This window comes from Mixophyes fleayi, chromosome 1 (genome assembly GCF_038048845.1).
Source record: "Mixophyes fleayi isolate aMixFle1 chromosome 1, aMixFle1.hap1, whole genome shotgun sequence".
NCBI classification, from domain to species: domain Eukaryota; kingdom Metazoa; phylum Chordata; class Amphibia; order Anura; family Limnodynastidae; genus Mixophyes; species Mixophyes fleayi.
This window is the reverse complement of record NC_134402.1, coordinates 360,076,429-360,088,977: the sequence shown is the minus strand read 5'-3', so window position 1 is coordinate 360,088,977 and position 12,549 is coordinate 360,076,429. Positions and strand designations below refer to the sequence as shown.

The 12,549-nt window shown below is 40.0% G+C and overlaps 1 protein-coding gene across 2 annotated transcripts in view; it reads left to right on the top strand.

Annotated features, from left to right (window-relative positions):
* Window positions 1-12,549, top strand: part of NAA25 (N-alpha-acetyltransferase 25, NatB auxiliary subunit) — a 57,864-nt gene that overhangs the window by 22,165 nt on the left and 23,150 nt on the right. For both annotated transcript variants that reach the window (XM_075178487.1, XM_075178488.1), the window contains exons 9-15: window positions 7,230-7,319; window positions 7,941-8,110; window positions 8,502-8,614; window positions 9,652-9,859; window positions 10,038-10,124; window positions 10,638-10,818; window positions 12,301-12,400. In XM_075178487.1, the coding sequence (XP_075034588.1) occupies window positions 7,230-7,319; window positions 7,941-8,110; window positions 8,502-8,614; window positions 9,652-9,859; window positions 10,038-10,124; window positions 10,638-10,818; window positions 12,301-12,400 (949 nt within the window). The remainder of the gene's footprint in view (window positions 1-7,229; window positions 7,320-7,940; window positions 8,111-8,501; window positions 8,615-9,651; window positions 9,860-10,037; window positions 10,125-10,637; window positions 10,819-12,300; window positions 12,401-12,549) is intronic.

Genomic DNA, 12,549 nt, shown 5'->3' with positions numbered 1-12,549 from the left:
TACAGATGATCAATACCAGCTTCAACTAATCTATGTAGACTAACTTATTATATACATAAACCCACAATTGTGTATCCTTGTTTCTTACCTAAAGGAGAGATATATGCAATTAATATAAGTGTTTGGTATAATCAGATCAGAGGTTAGATAATAACTTTAATATGTTTGTTGTAAATATTTAAAATGTTATTCAAGCAAATTACAATTTATTAAGCCTAAAAGATCTTTTCTATGTTACGGATTAGAAAATCTGTGAAAACCTAATTCAGATATAAAGTCAAAGAAATTTTAAACTGTACACTATGCAGATATTATTTTGTCCGTTCTTACGAATATATATATTTTTAGACAACCTGGATAGTTTGTATACTAAAAACACATAACCCACTATAGTAGCATGTTATGAACTGTTTAAAGATATCGATATCAATTATCTCTTATGTTGCGACTGCGTGGAATGATCTAAATAATTCAAACCATGATAATTACAATCGGCATGAAGCAACCTTATTATCTTTGAAGCTATATTGAAGCTTTTCCTGGTTAATGTGGGGATTGTCTTATTTGTAAGAGGACGATGTGCACATATGCTCCTTTATTCAAATGAAAACACTCCATGGGTTTTGTTGGTAACCATGGCTTAAAAGACTAATATTACTATTTACCTTAAAGATCACTAGAGGTTTTTCAGGCAATTAAGGTCTTAAAATCAGGTCCTGTTTTAGAATAAAAATATATTTTGCAATAATTTGTATTTCGCTTTATGTGTTGGGATTGACTATTGAATTGGAAACAACCAAAATACAGCTCTGATTATGAAAGTCCCTTTATTCCACCACCTTGTTATTAACCGTAGTTGAAATAAGCAACGCATCTCTTTCCAAAGTACTGACCTCAGAGAATGCTCTCTGTACTAGATTTTTAGGGTATCCTCTATTAAGAAACTTAGTAGCCATAGTTTTCGCTTTTCTTTCAATAGTGGCTTGTGTGAACAGTTATGTTTCAATCAACTGAACTGACCCTTGTGAATATGTAAATCATATTTTTTGTTATGAAGTCAAACTGTTGAAGTGTGTTACTTTGCAAAACAAACCATAGGACATGTAGTCTCTAGCTTCCCTTTAATGTAGTGCTGAGAGAAATAGAGATTTTATATAAGATTTATTTTATTATGGGCTGTTATTGATGTATTGTTTGAGAGTTTTATATATTTTAACCTAACTGCGTTATCTCGCATGATTCAGTCATCAATAGACTCATTTACTTATCTTTATATAGTCTCAACAAATGAAAAATATCTTTTGCGTTGCACACTGTGGTCTGGCCGTTCATTAGTGCTGTCTCTATTAGTTACTGTTTTATTGTACATTTGTGGAGGTTAGTGTTGCACCTTTTTTTTGAGCATCAGTGATTTATCACATTATTAGCATCTGTTTTTATATATATTTTTTAGAAATGCCCCATGTGTTAATTTATCATCTGCTATCTTCAAGCAGGGGTTGTGTGTAACATACAATACATCCGAATACTTTTTGAATAATACACACTTATCGCAGTAAGAGAAGGATGTGATTGTGCAACCTTACTGTTATGGTAACAATCATAACTGCTCCCCATCCTACAGTTTCACTGTTCTAGAAGTGTTGTAGGTTGGAAATATTTTTTTATAGATTTTCTTCAAAATTGAGGCCATCAGACTGGACATCTCCTCGTCTCATACTCCAGTCACCACCATCGCTCCATCTTCCTCCAATAACCAACTCTGGTGCTCCTTCCGGCCCACTTCGGGTGGTAAGGTCCACTCTCTAATTCTCTCTTCTCCCCCTTCTACCTGCCAACTGTCACCCATCCTCTCCCACCTCCTTCACTCCCTCTCCCACACTGCCTGGTCTCACCTTGCACACCTCTTCAATCTGTCGCTCTCTACTGGCATTGTCCCCTCCCCTTTCAAACACACCCTTATCTCCCCCATTCTCAAGAAACCTAATTGACCCCACCTCTCTAGCTAACTACCGCCCCATATCACTTCTCCCCTTTGGCTCCAAACTACTCGAACGGATTGTCTGCCACCGCCTCTCAAGTCACCTCTCTGCTAACTTCCTCCTTGACCCCCTCCAATCTTGCTTCCGCCCCCTCCACTCCATTGAAACCGCCCTAGCCAAAGTTACAAATGACCTCCTTTTGGGCAAATCTAGTGATTACTCCCTGTTCATTCTCTTGGACCTCTCGGCGGCCTTTGACACCATGGACCACCCCCTCCTTCTGCAGACCCTTCTTTCTCTCAGCCTCACTTGGTTCACCTATTATCTTGTCAACTGCTCGTTCTCTGTTTCCACTCCTGACTCATCCTCACCCCCTTCCCCCCTTTCCGTTGGAGTCCCTCAGGGCTGTGTTCTCAACCCTCTTCTTTTCTCACTGTACACTACTTCCCTGGGTGATCGCATCTCTTCCTTTGGTGTCCAGTACCATCTCTACGCCCATGACTTTCAACTTTACATCTCTTCTCCTGATACCCCTTCCCCTCTCTCTCGTGTTTCCGACTGCCTCTCCGCCATCTCCTCCTGGATGTCTTCACGTTTTCTCAAAATTAACATTCTCTTTTGGGCCCCCCCATTCCATCTCTTGCCCAATCCTGTCTCTCTTCCAACTACAGAATATTGCCCCTATCTGGCCCTTCGTCTCTCAGGATACTGCCATCATCGATTTCTGTAACCTTCTCACTGGCCTCCCCCACTCCCATCTTGCCCCTCTTCGCTCTATTCTTAATGCGGCTGCGAGACTTATCTTTCTTTTTACGCTGCTCTACCTCTGCCTCCCCTCTCTGCTGTACCTTACACTGGCTCCCTTTCCGCTACAGAATCCTCTTTAAACTCCTCATTGTCACTTACAAGGCTCTCTCCCATTCCACTGCCCCTTATATCTCTTACCTTCTTTCCATCCACACTCCCGCACATTCCCTGCGTTCGGCCACTGACCATCCCTTTCCTCTGCACTGATCACCTCATCCCATGCCAGAATTCAAGACTTCTCTCATGCTGCCCCCTCCACTGGAACGACCTCCCTCCCTCCATCTGTCTGTCCCTTTATCTAAGCTCCTGTAAACGGGCTCTCAAAACCTATCTGTTCCTCACAGCCTACCAGCAATCCACTTAAACTTCTCCTTCCTTGTTCTCCTCACCTCATACCTCCCTGTCTCCTCCTATGCTTGATCCTCCCTACTGACTCCTCCCGTGCCTGCTCACTGTATTTCCTCCCATTGGTATGTAAGCTCTTTGAGCAGGGCCCTCTTCCCTTCTGTCTCAATACCATTTCTTCTACTTCTCCACCACTGTACTTGCTATGTCTGGAAATATTGAAGTCTTGGTTATGTTCATTTTATTCTGTACTGGTTTACCTGGTATTTTGTCTGTAATGTATTTCATATGGCGCTGCGGATACCTTATGGCGCCATATAAATAAAGAATAATCATGAAATGCTCCCTCCAGGAGGCAATATTACATTTAAGGGTATATATATGACATGTTATTACTATAACGTGCCACGTGTTCCCAAAAAGGTTGGATAGACACAGTTTTCCATAAGCAAAGAAAGATATCCACTTCAATTGAGGAGAAGTTGATCAAGCGCCATTTTTTTTGTGAGGGAGATGCCTGATGGGGATTTTTTACATCCTTTCTTTGTAGCTACTTTCCGGAAGCAATTTTATTGGGAGAAGAAAGGTGTCCAGAATGTAGAGAAATGATGTTTTAACTCTGATTCCTGAATCACTCCCTTCAAAATTGATTTCTGGTCAGATTCTTACATGGGGCAAATCTCTGTATGAGTGAGGCTGGAGGGTTGATAATGTTTTGTTGGACAATAATGGGCATAGTGTACCACCTGCATAACTGAAACTTCTTGATGGGGTAAAAAGTAATTTCACCAGGATTTCATTGAAGTGTCGGACTGGGACATGAAGGACCCACTGGGGGACTGCAATGCTAGGGGCCCACCAGAAGGGGTGTGGCCAGCAATCGTAGAGGCGAGATCAGACACTAGAGGGGGAGTGGTCAGCCCACGAAGGACAGCTGCTAGCACCATAGTGTAGTATATAAAGAAAGCAGTGTGTATATAAAGAGTACACAGTCTTGACCTGCCCCTTAGAGTGGGCAGAACAGTCACCAAAAATCGGGATTGTCCCACTAGAATCACAACATTTGTTAGACTGTCCTACCTGTTATTGTCACTTTCACCACCTGTGGCTGCTGGTTTCTTTAGTTGCGGCTTGTCTGGATCCTGAAATGTTGGGGGTCCTATGTGGGGAAAAAAAATAGTTACATTTAGAAAATTCCAACCTGGGTGTTAAATCAATAGGACCCACGATTAATACTTAGGGTTTCCTCCAGCCCCAACATTGAAGTAATAGTATTCCCATTTAATAAATAAACCTATTTTCCGCCCTCCAAACAGCCCCAGCAATAAATTAATAGCTTTACGTATAATAAATATACCTATTTCCCGCAATCGTCACTGCCATTAAATAATTCATATTCACATTTAATAAATTAACCTTGTGCTCCTCAAACTCAGGCCCACATTCAATTAATAGCCCCCAAACCACCCCATCTTAAATTAATAGTCCCCACTGTAAAATTAAATTGCCCCGCCATCACCCCACAAACAAAATAGCACCCATTAGCCACCACCTACCACACACACACACACACACACACACACACACACACACACACACACACACACACACACACACACACACTACATTGTAACAAGCCCGCTGTGCAATTGCACACATATTACCTTCATCACCATGCTGTGCCCCCTTATCATCACACTGTGCCCTCCATGCTGCTTTTGCTCCCCACTTCATCACCCTGTGTCATACTGCTTTGCCCCCCCCCTTCACCCTGTGCCATGCTGCTTTGGCCCCCCCCTTCACACTCTGCCATGGTGCCTTTGCTCCCCCTTGCTCTATTCCTTCACTTACCTTTTCTATCGGCTTCCTTCTTTTCTTCTCTTCTGTCTTCTTGCCGACTCCTCTGAGCCGCTCCTCACTGAACGTCGGGCATGTTGACGTCACACCCAACATTCGGTGCGAATGGAGCAGAGAGGAGGAGCGCCGGCACCGTAATCACGTGAGGTTTTGTTTTTATAAAACTACCCGCTCCCCCACCATCGAAGAGGGTAGCGTTCAGGGTCGGGGCCTATGGGGGATACCCCGGCTCCCCGGCAGGCCAGTTCGACCCTGCTCTATTGTATGAAGAAGCTTCTTAAAAGTCTTTCAATTTATTGAGTTCCAGTTGTGCCCATTGAGTGACGGAATGTGTTGATTTTCCTTCTTGAAGTCTTAAATTTCCCAGAAAGGAAGTATAATAATTGAACAATTAGCTTTCCTGCTTTGCATGTGATGGTACGAAGTAGGTTGCCAATATTATAATCTTTACATCTATTTAGAGATGAGTGCAATAGTTAGGGTCAAATGGGTGCAGTGAATTAAGAGGTATGTCTTTGCGGTTCCCTGTATTAGAAATAAGAACACAAATTAGAGCTTGCAGACAGTGATGTAAAATGTAATAACTTTGAGGGCAGATTGTGTAGTTTGGGCAGATGACGCAATCTAGGATATACTCAGAGTTTTTATTTAAAACAAGAGTGGAGCTCCTTTTTTTCTTATTTTTTTCTATTTTGAGAATGACTGGCTTACCATTGTAAGTATAAAGTTTGTAATACAAGGGGAGTATTGATCCCAGGTAGATTATATATTTTTGGTGCCAATAAAAAGAAAAATTAATCCGCCAGCCAAATCTCACCACCAAAATATTGCCAGAGCTACCATAAACTCTGAAAAGGAGGCTAATCCCTTAATTGTATCGGTGATTAAGTATAAACTCTTTGGGTTTTGATTAGTCATAAATAAATGCTGTCATTTTGAGTTTATAATTTCGGTGGCTTGGAAATTAAGATGGCATATCTGCGTTATTCCTCTTTGCAGCACAGAAGATGGAAATTTAATGTTATTTACTATTATAGCATCTGAGTATATGGTGTGTATTGTGTTTCAGAAGATTGGAAGTGCTTATGAAAAGTGTTTTCAGCATTGCGATAGACTATAATGTTGTCCTATGCTTTAACAGAGTATGTAGTTGTGATGACTGCAGTTGTGGTATTACTGAATGCATCCATTACTGAATGCCTATGTTTAAATTTTAGTTGTACAAGCGATATCAGGCGTAGCAGAAGGGTCTGAAGTCTAAATCTAATTTGGCTGTTGCTGATTATAGAGATTCTTGATGGTGGCATATTAACAACCCTTCAGATGGCATATCCATTATATATTTAAATCGATAGTCAGGAATAGATCACAATCCCTTTTCAAATATTGGCAATCTGACTGTTTTTCACCAATCCATCGAGCACCATACCAACCAGACTCTTTATACCTAATATTGTTAAGGAGAATGACATGCCATCTGATCAAGGGACTTTGTTTACATTATCCTATCTTTGGGGGATGGGATCATTTGTCAGTAAGGGTTGCTTTTTTTTTAATGTGTTAGCAGGATAGTTATAAGATATATCAGTTCTTGTTACTTTTGTTGCATTCTTTGTAACGCCTAAGTGAAGTTTCTGTCCCTTCTGACTTTTTTGTCTTTGTATTCATTATCATTATTTCAGATATGAAGGTAGAATACATTGCTCAGTCTTAACCTGACATTCAGCTGCAGCTCTGTAAAAAAAAAAAAAAGTAAAGTACTACCTCCCTTCTCCATTACAAACAGCTGCAACTCCTCCCACAACTTTAGGACAGTGCCCTGATGGCATCTGATACAGGTCAAAAAGCTGAAACTGAGTTGATGTGACATCACTGGCCCTGTCCCTGTATGTGAATCAACCAACCCACACTGTGCATTGCTGAAAAGCCAGTCTTCCTAGCTGTCACTCACTCTCTGCCTGCTTAGTTAGAGTACCTCCCTCCTAACATGGCAACCTGCTGCAGAGGTGAACATATTTAGTTAAGTATAAGTACTCCAGTTATTTCATTTATATTATTCAGCTGTATATTGATATATTTTGATGTCAGATAGTGGCTTTACTTGCTCTTCAAGAATAATTTTCATTGCATCCCAGTCTAAAACTGTCATGGGGCAATGCATTTCCTTTTCTGTGGTGTACATAGCTGTATCATAGAACTGTTATCACTCTGCTTAATGTATTTTTCTGTGTTTTGTAGCTCAGATGATTGGCAGTTCTACCTATCCTACTTTGATTCTGTATTTAACCTTATCGATGAAGCATGGACTTTGCCAGTAGAGGGCCCAATGTAAGTCTATGACTTAATTCAGCATCTGTGTGCACCTGTGTTGTGAGTTTTAAAAAAATAAATAAAAAAATGTCCAATTTCCTCCACCTTCCTGGTGTCTCCTTGCACCCTTTAACTGCCAGACATAGCTCTATAGAAATGTTCATGCATGTACAAAATTCCATGCAGCTTAGAGACGTGATAGAGTGTATGCAGTAGTAAGAAACCGGATATGTCTCAAAAAAAAAAAAAAAGTAACTCCTCAAAGTGGCTCAGCTGTATGTTGGCATATATGTTTCTAGATTTAAATATATTTTTGTTGCATTTAAAATCATATTGTAGATCACTTTAAGGGGGGTATTCAATTGTTAGCGTTAATGGAAAAAAACGAGCGCTCAAAAAATATTACCGTTTATACGGTAATATTGCGCGAGAAAAGCGTTAATACGGTAGTTTATTCGTGGAATTTCAGTGGCGAGCTGAAATTCCGCGAGTAATTACCGTATTAACGCTAAGATTTTTTGAGCGCTCGTTTTTTTTCGTTAACGCTAACAATTGAATACCCCCCTAACTGTATCTTTGTAGATCTTCTACTGACCAACTTAATTGTATTTTGTGAACATCCTTGATATTTTTCCGCAGGTCACTGGAAGGAGACCTGGACAACACAATAGAACAGGCAGTCAGATTTGTGGAAGAACAGTTAGAAGCAGAGTCTAAGAATCCACGGGCTCTCCGGGGGCCACATCTGGCCAAACTTGAACTGATACTTCGCCTGAGACACAGAGGAATCAATGATGAATACAAGATGGGTAAATGAATTGGGCAGAGGAAATAGTAGTGGGTGCAGTGCTTATGTAAAGTGGATTGACCTGATAAAGATTGCATTCTAAAGCGGTCTTTTATCCTCCTCTTTTTAAGCTGCAGATTTTTTATAGAATTTGTTCCCGTTGCACGGACCCTACCGAGGTCTGTAGCAGGATCACCCTCTTTCCTGTGACAAAAGTTAGGCAGAAATCTACACTCTGACAACAGTGTTTATATATGTAGATCTATAGCCTGCTTTTATCACCATTCTCCATAAGAACTTGCTCATCTTGCGGATTCTGCATTTCTACTGTCCATTTCCTGTGTGATGCAAATCTCTACATAATAACAATAGCAACATAATCTGGTGGTTGAATTATATTTTTCTCTTTTCAGGACAACCAGAAAATCTGATGTTTCAGTATTTCCTTAAATTTGGAGACAAGCCGTGTTGCTTCACTGACCTTAAAGTTTTTGTTGATCTTCTTTCTCCCACTCAGCATTCAGTTGTAAGTAACAACATTTCTACTTAAGTGCTGTGTGCGTTTATATTTGTTTATTGGAATCCATTAAGTAATTGTGTGCAGTAAAAGTTGAGAATTTGCTGAGGGCAATACAAACCCTTTAAAGGTATCGGCAATATCACAACTTTGCTGGATCGTTGATGAGTCTTCAGTAAGTAACATTAAAATATTAGTTTTCAAAACACAGCAACATTAGTGGAAAGGGTGAAACAGCATATATAGACTAGGTAGTGGCAAGTATGTATCTCCACACCACTGTCTGCTGTTTAAGCTGAAAACCTTTAGGTATAGTGTTTATGATCTGTGTCTAGTTAAATATGTATCCAATTGTGCTTCCAGTTTTTATTATACATATAATTTTACAGTTATTGTTTAAATTGCACATATTTTCCTTTATGACTTTCGTATGTTTCAGTACTGCTTATTGGCTCTTATGCCGTAGGCCAGGACCCTATCCTCAGTCTGCACCAACAGGGCATGTTCTGTGAATTTATGGCCAGGAGCACAGGTGGTAGAATCCTTATGTGGTCTTGGGAAGAGACCCACAGAACATGCACTGTTGGTAAGGCTTACGGAAAGTTTTTTTTTTTTTTTACATTACTATGGGTTTTTAACTGTGGAATTAAAAGATCCTAAGAGTTTGAAGGAATGGGAAGATCTGATTTGGTTGTGCAAGCTCCAGTTCTTGCCCTAAGCTAGACCGCTGTTTCCCTGCATTCAGTCATCTCTCCACACACAGGACAGGATTTACTCTAATCAATATATCTTAATCATGAATTTATTAGGAAGCATAAGAGTTAATTACATACTCTACGATTATCATCAATTAGGAACCTAGGGAGAAACGGGGAGAAATTTCAATTGTAGTCTGTGTATGGCCACAGAAAACTGAATGTGTAAGGACCAGTAGGTAACCTATACTTGGGTGTTGTAGATGAATGGCAATTTTTGTGGCACCCTTCACATAGATAATGAACAGAATAACAAAAATTACAATGAGTAACAGTCTTTCCGCTATCTAGTTTATAAACAGATTGCTGGGGTCATTGCCTCTGACTCCTTCAGCAGACAGTGACTTGGCATTGCCAGAGGACATCAAAGCCATGCAGAGACACATGTGTGTGGTTCAGCTGACTAGACTGCTTGGGCTCCACCACAAGATGGACAAAGCACAGAAGCAGGATGCAGTTAGAGAAATAACCATAAGATATAGACACGGACTAAATTTTGGTGAGTATAATATCCAACTTAAGGCATCTGTTTCTTCACTGTTGTAATGAGAACAAGCATAATTGCATTCTCCAGCTCCCTTCCTTGTAGCTGCAAGCCTTATTTTGCCAACATGATCTTTGTCTTAGATTTCAAGTGAGATTTTAGTTTCTCCATTAACTACTTGATTCCTTCTTAGGAAAAACCTGCCTGAAAACAGAGCTGCAGTTCTCTGATTACTACTGTCTGATAGGAGCTCACATGCTCCTGGATCTGTGGATTAATGGTAAGTTTGTTTTATATATCCTGTTATGTGTTTGGCACTGTTTATTATTTACACACACTCTTGTGTGCACTGATCTGTGTTTACCTTAATTTCCTCTGGTTTTGTACCATGTGCATGTAATATAACATCTATGTGAGCAAAACTGATTTATATGTGTTCATTAGTGTTATTTCCATGTTTGATCATCTTGCTTAGGTTTCCTGGATTTTAATAATTTAAGGTAATTGAGTTCAACTGCCTCCCACAGCACAATTCACACATTGATCTACAGGCTCAATAATGTTGTTGATACCTTGTGGCTTTTCTTTGGGCAGTGTTGGGTGGAAGATTTAGAATGCCATGGTATTCAACCATGAGAAAGCAGTGACGCACTTTTTCTTTGTTATAATGTGAACAAAGAACTGTTCCCCTTCACAGCGGAGCAGTTTAGTTGTCAAAATGATGTATGTGTGTTTTTTATTTTAAGCATATTAAGAATATACCTAAGAGTCTTGCAATTTTTTCTTTACACAGGTGAGGATTGGGCTATTTGGCATTGTCTTACCCTATTGGAAGAAGGACTAGGTAACAGCCCTTCAAATGCCCAGTTTAAACTGCTGCTTATTCGCATATACTGTACACTGGGGGCATTTGAACCAGCCATGGAACTATATGGCAGCCTTGATGCTAAACACATTCAGCATGACACAATTGGGTGAGTTGTAAAGCCTAGGAATGTTGTTAGACCTGTAATTCTCTGGCCATAACCATTTACCATATTCAAAAATTGTTGGCAAATGTGTAAATAAAATTATTATGCGGTCTACAGCTTAATGGAGCAAGTTCAGATACTTGAAATAGAAGTTATGCCTAATATTGTCTGTTGAAAACTCAAAGCACATTATCGTTGCCACTTGACAGGAAGCGAATGACTGACCTTTCTTAGCATCATCCAAAGCTGTGGAAATCATTTGTTGTCCACAGTTTGTTGCCATGGTTACAGATGTTGCTAATGAAATCCAGTTATTTAACAACCTCTTTGTCAAATGACAACAAAAGCCTTTTTAAGTCAAGTCACCCTTTAAAATTGATCATTGTCCGAAGGAGGAGGCAGACAGTAAATTCGAGAATATTTCCCGCACATAAATATCCACACTGATTAAAGAAACTGCATATATATTGTATTACCATTAATACTAGACACCTGATAAGTTAAATAAAATATTCCCCACAGCTGACCCGAGCTGTTGGAGGGTGTTTGCGGCCACAGGGAACTTTCTTCCACATTTGGGGGACCTGAACCAAAATAAGCTTATTTTGGGACAAGGTTCATGGAATTCTCAACTCCATGATGAAGACCCTAATCCCAAAAGACCCGTGGATTTGTCTCTTTTCTTATCCTCCCTAAATCTCTGTAGACTTTCCACAAAATTAGTCTCGGCTGCTTCTTACCTGCTGCGGGACCCCTAGTGAACAGAGCAGACGTCCTATTGACTCTCCTGGGTCTTTAGTTCGAGTCCCACGCTGCACCTAAACAAAGGATGAAAAATAAAAACATGAACTTGCTAAAACGAAACTAAGTATAGGCAGGAGCCTATACCGAGGTGAACTTTCTCCTAGGCACTTAGAAAAAACTGAGGTTAGTACAGGAGAGGAGGGGCAGAGAGTGAGGATCAAATAAGTTGATAATGCCAAACTCCTAGACCCACTACTATACCCCAATGTCTCGCAGTGTCCCCCAATAAAATCACACATCTTCACGATAGATCAAATGTTTTTACAAAACGATGAACTCTATGGGATCTTAGAGAAGATGGGGATACCCCTCTTCTGCCTAGTACCTACCCTTGAGCAGTTAAACTTAATTTAGCCATATCCATTGATTTAGAAAATAGGTTTTTGTCACGGCTCCTGTCGCAACCACCAAGTATCCTGTTCTTGAGGTGCTTAAATTCCACTAACTGGACTGAAATAAGCACTTTATGTGATTTGAATAAAACCTATACTTCTAGTGGTGGTAAGGAAGAAAGGTTTCATTTGAAATAGAGCAGTGAAAATATATGTAATTGTAAGGAAGCGGCACGTGTTTTATCAAATAATTGTGCATTAATTTGCTCTAGTACAATGCTGATGATTTGAATTCTAAACATTTAACTGCTTCACTGGTGAGAAGGTGACAATAATTCTTATTTTACAGTTATCTGCTGACTCGTTTTGCAGGACCTTTGGGTCTGTATACGGCTGCATCACAAGCCTGCAATGCCGCTCTTAGATTTTTCCACTCTAACCAGAAAGATGTGAGTATATTAACTATACAATTAGTCTACCAGCTTATCCACCTTTCAAGTTAATGCTTGTGGAAAACCGACATTATGTACATGCACTATGAAAGAGAATTGATGGTTCATTGCTGCCAACTTGCCTCCGGGGCCAGAACATGTCACCT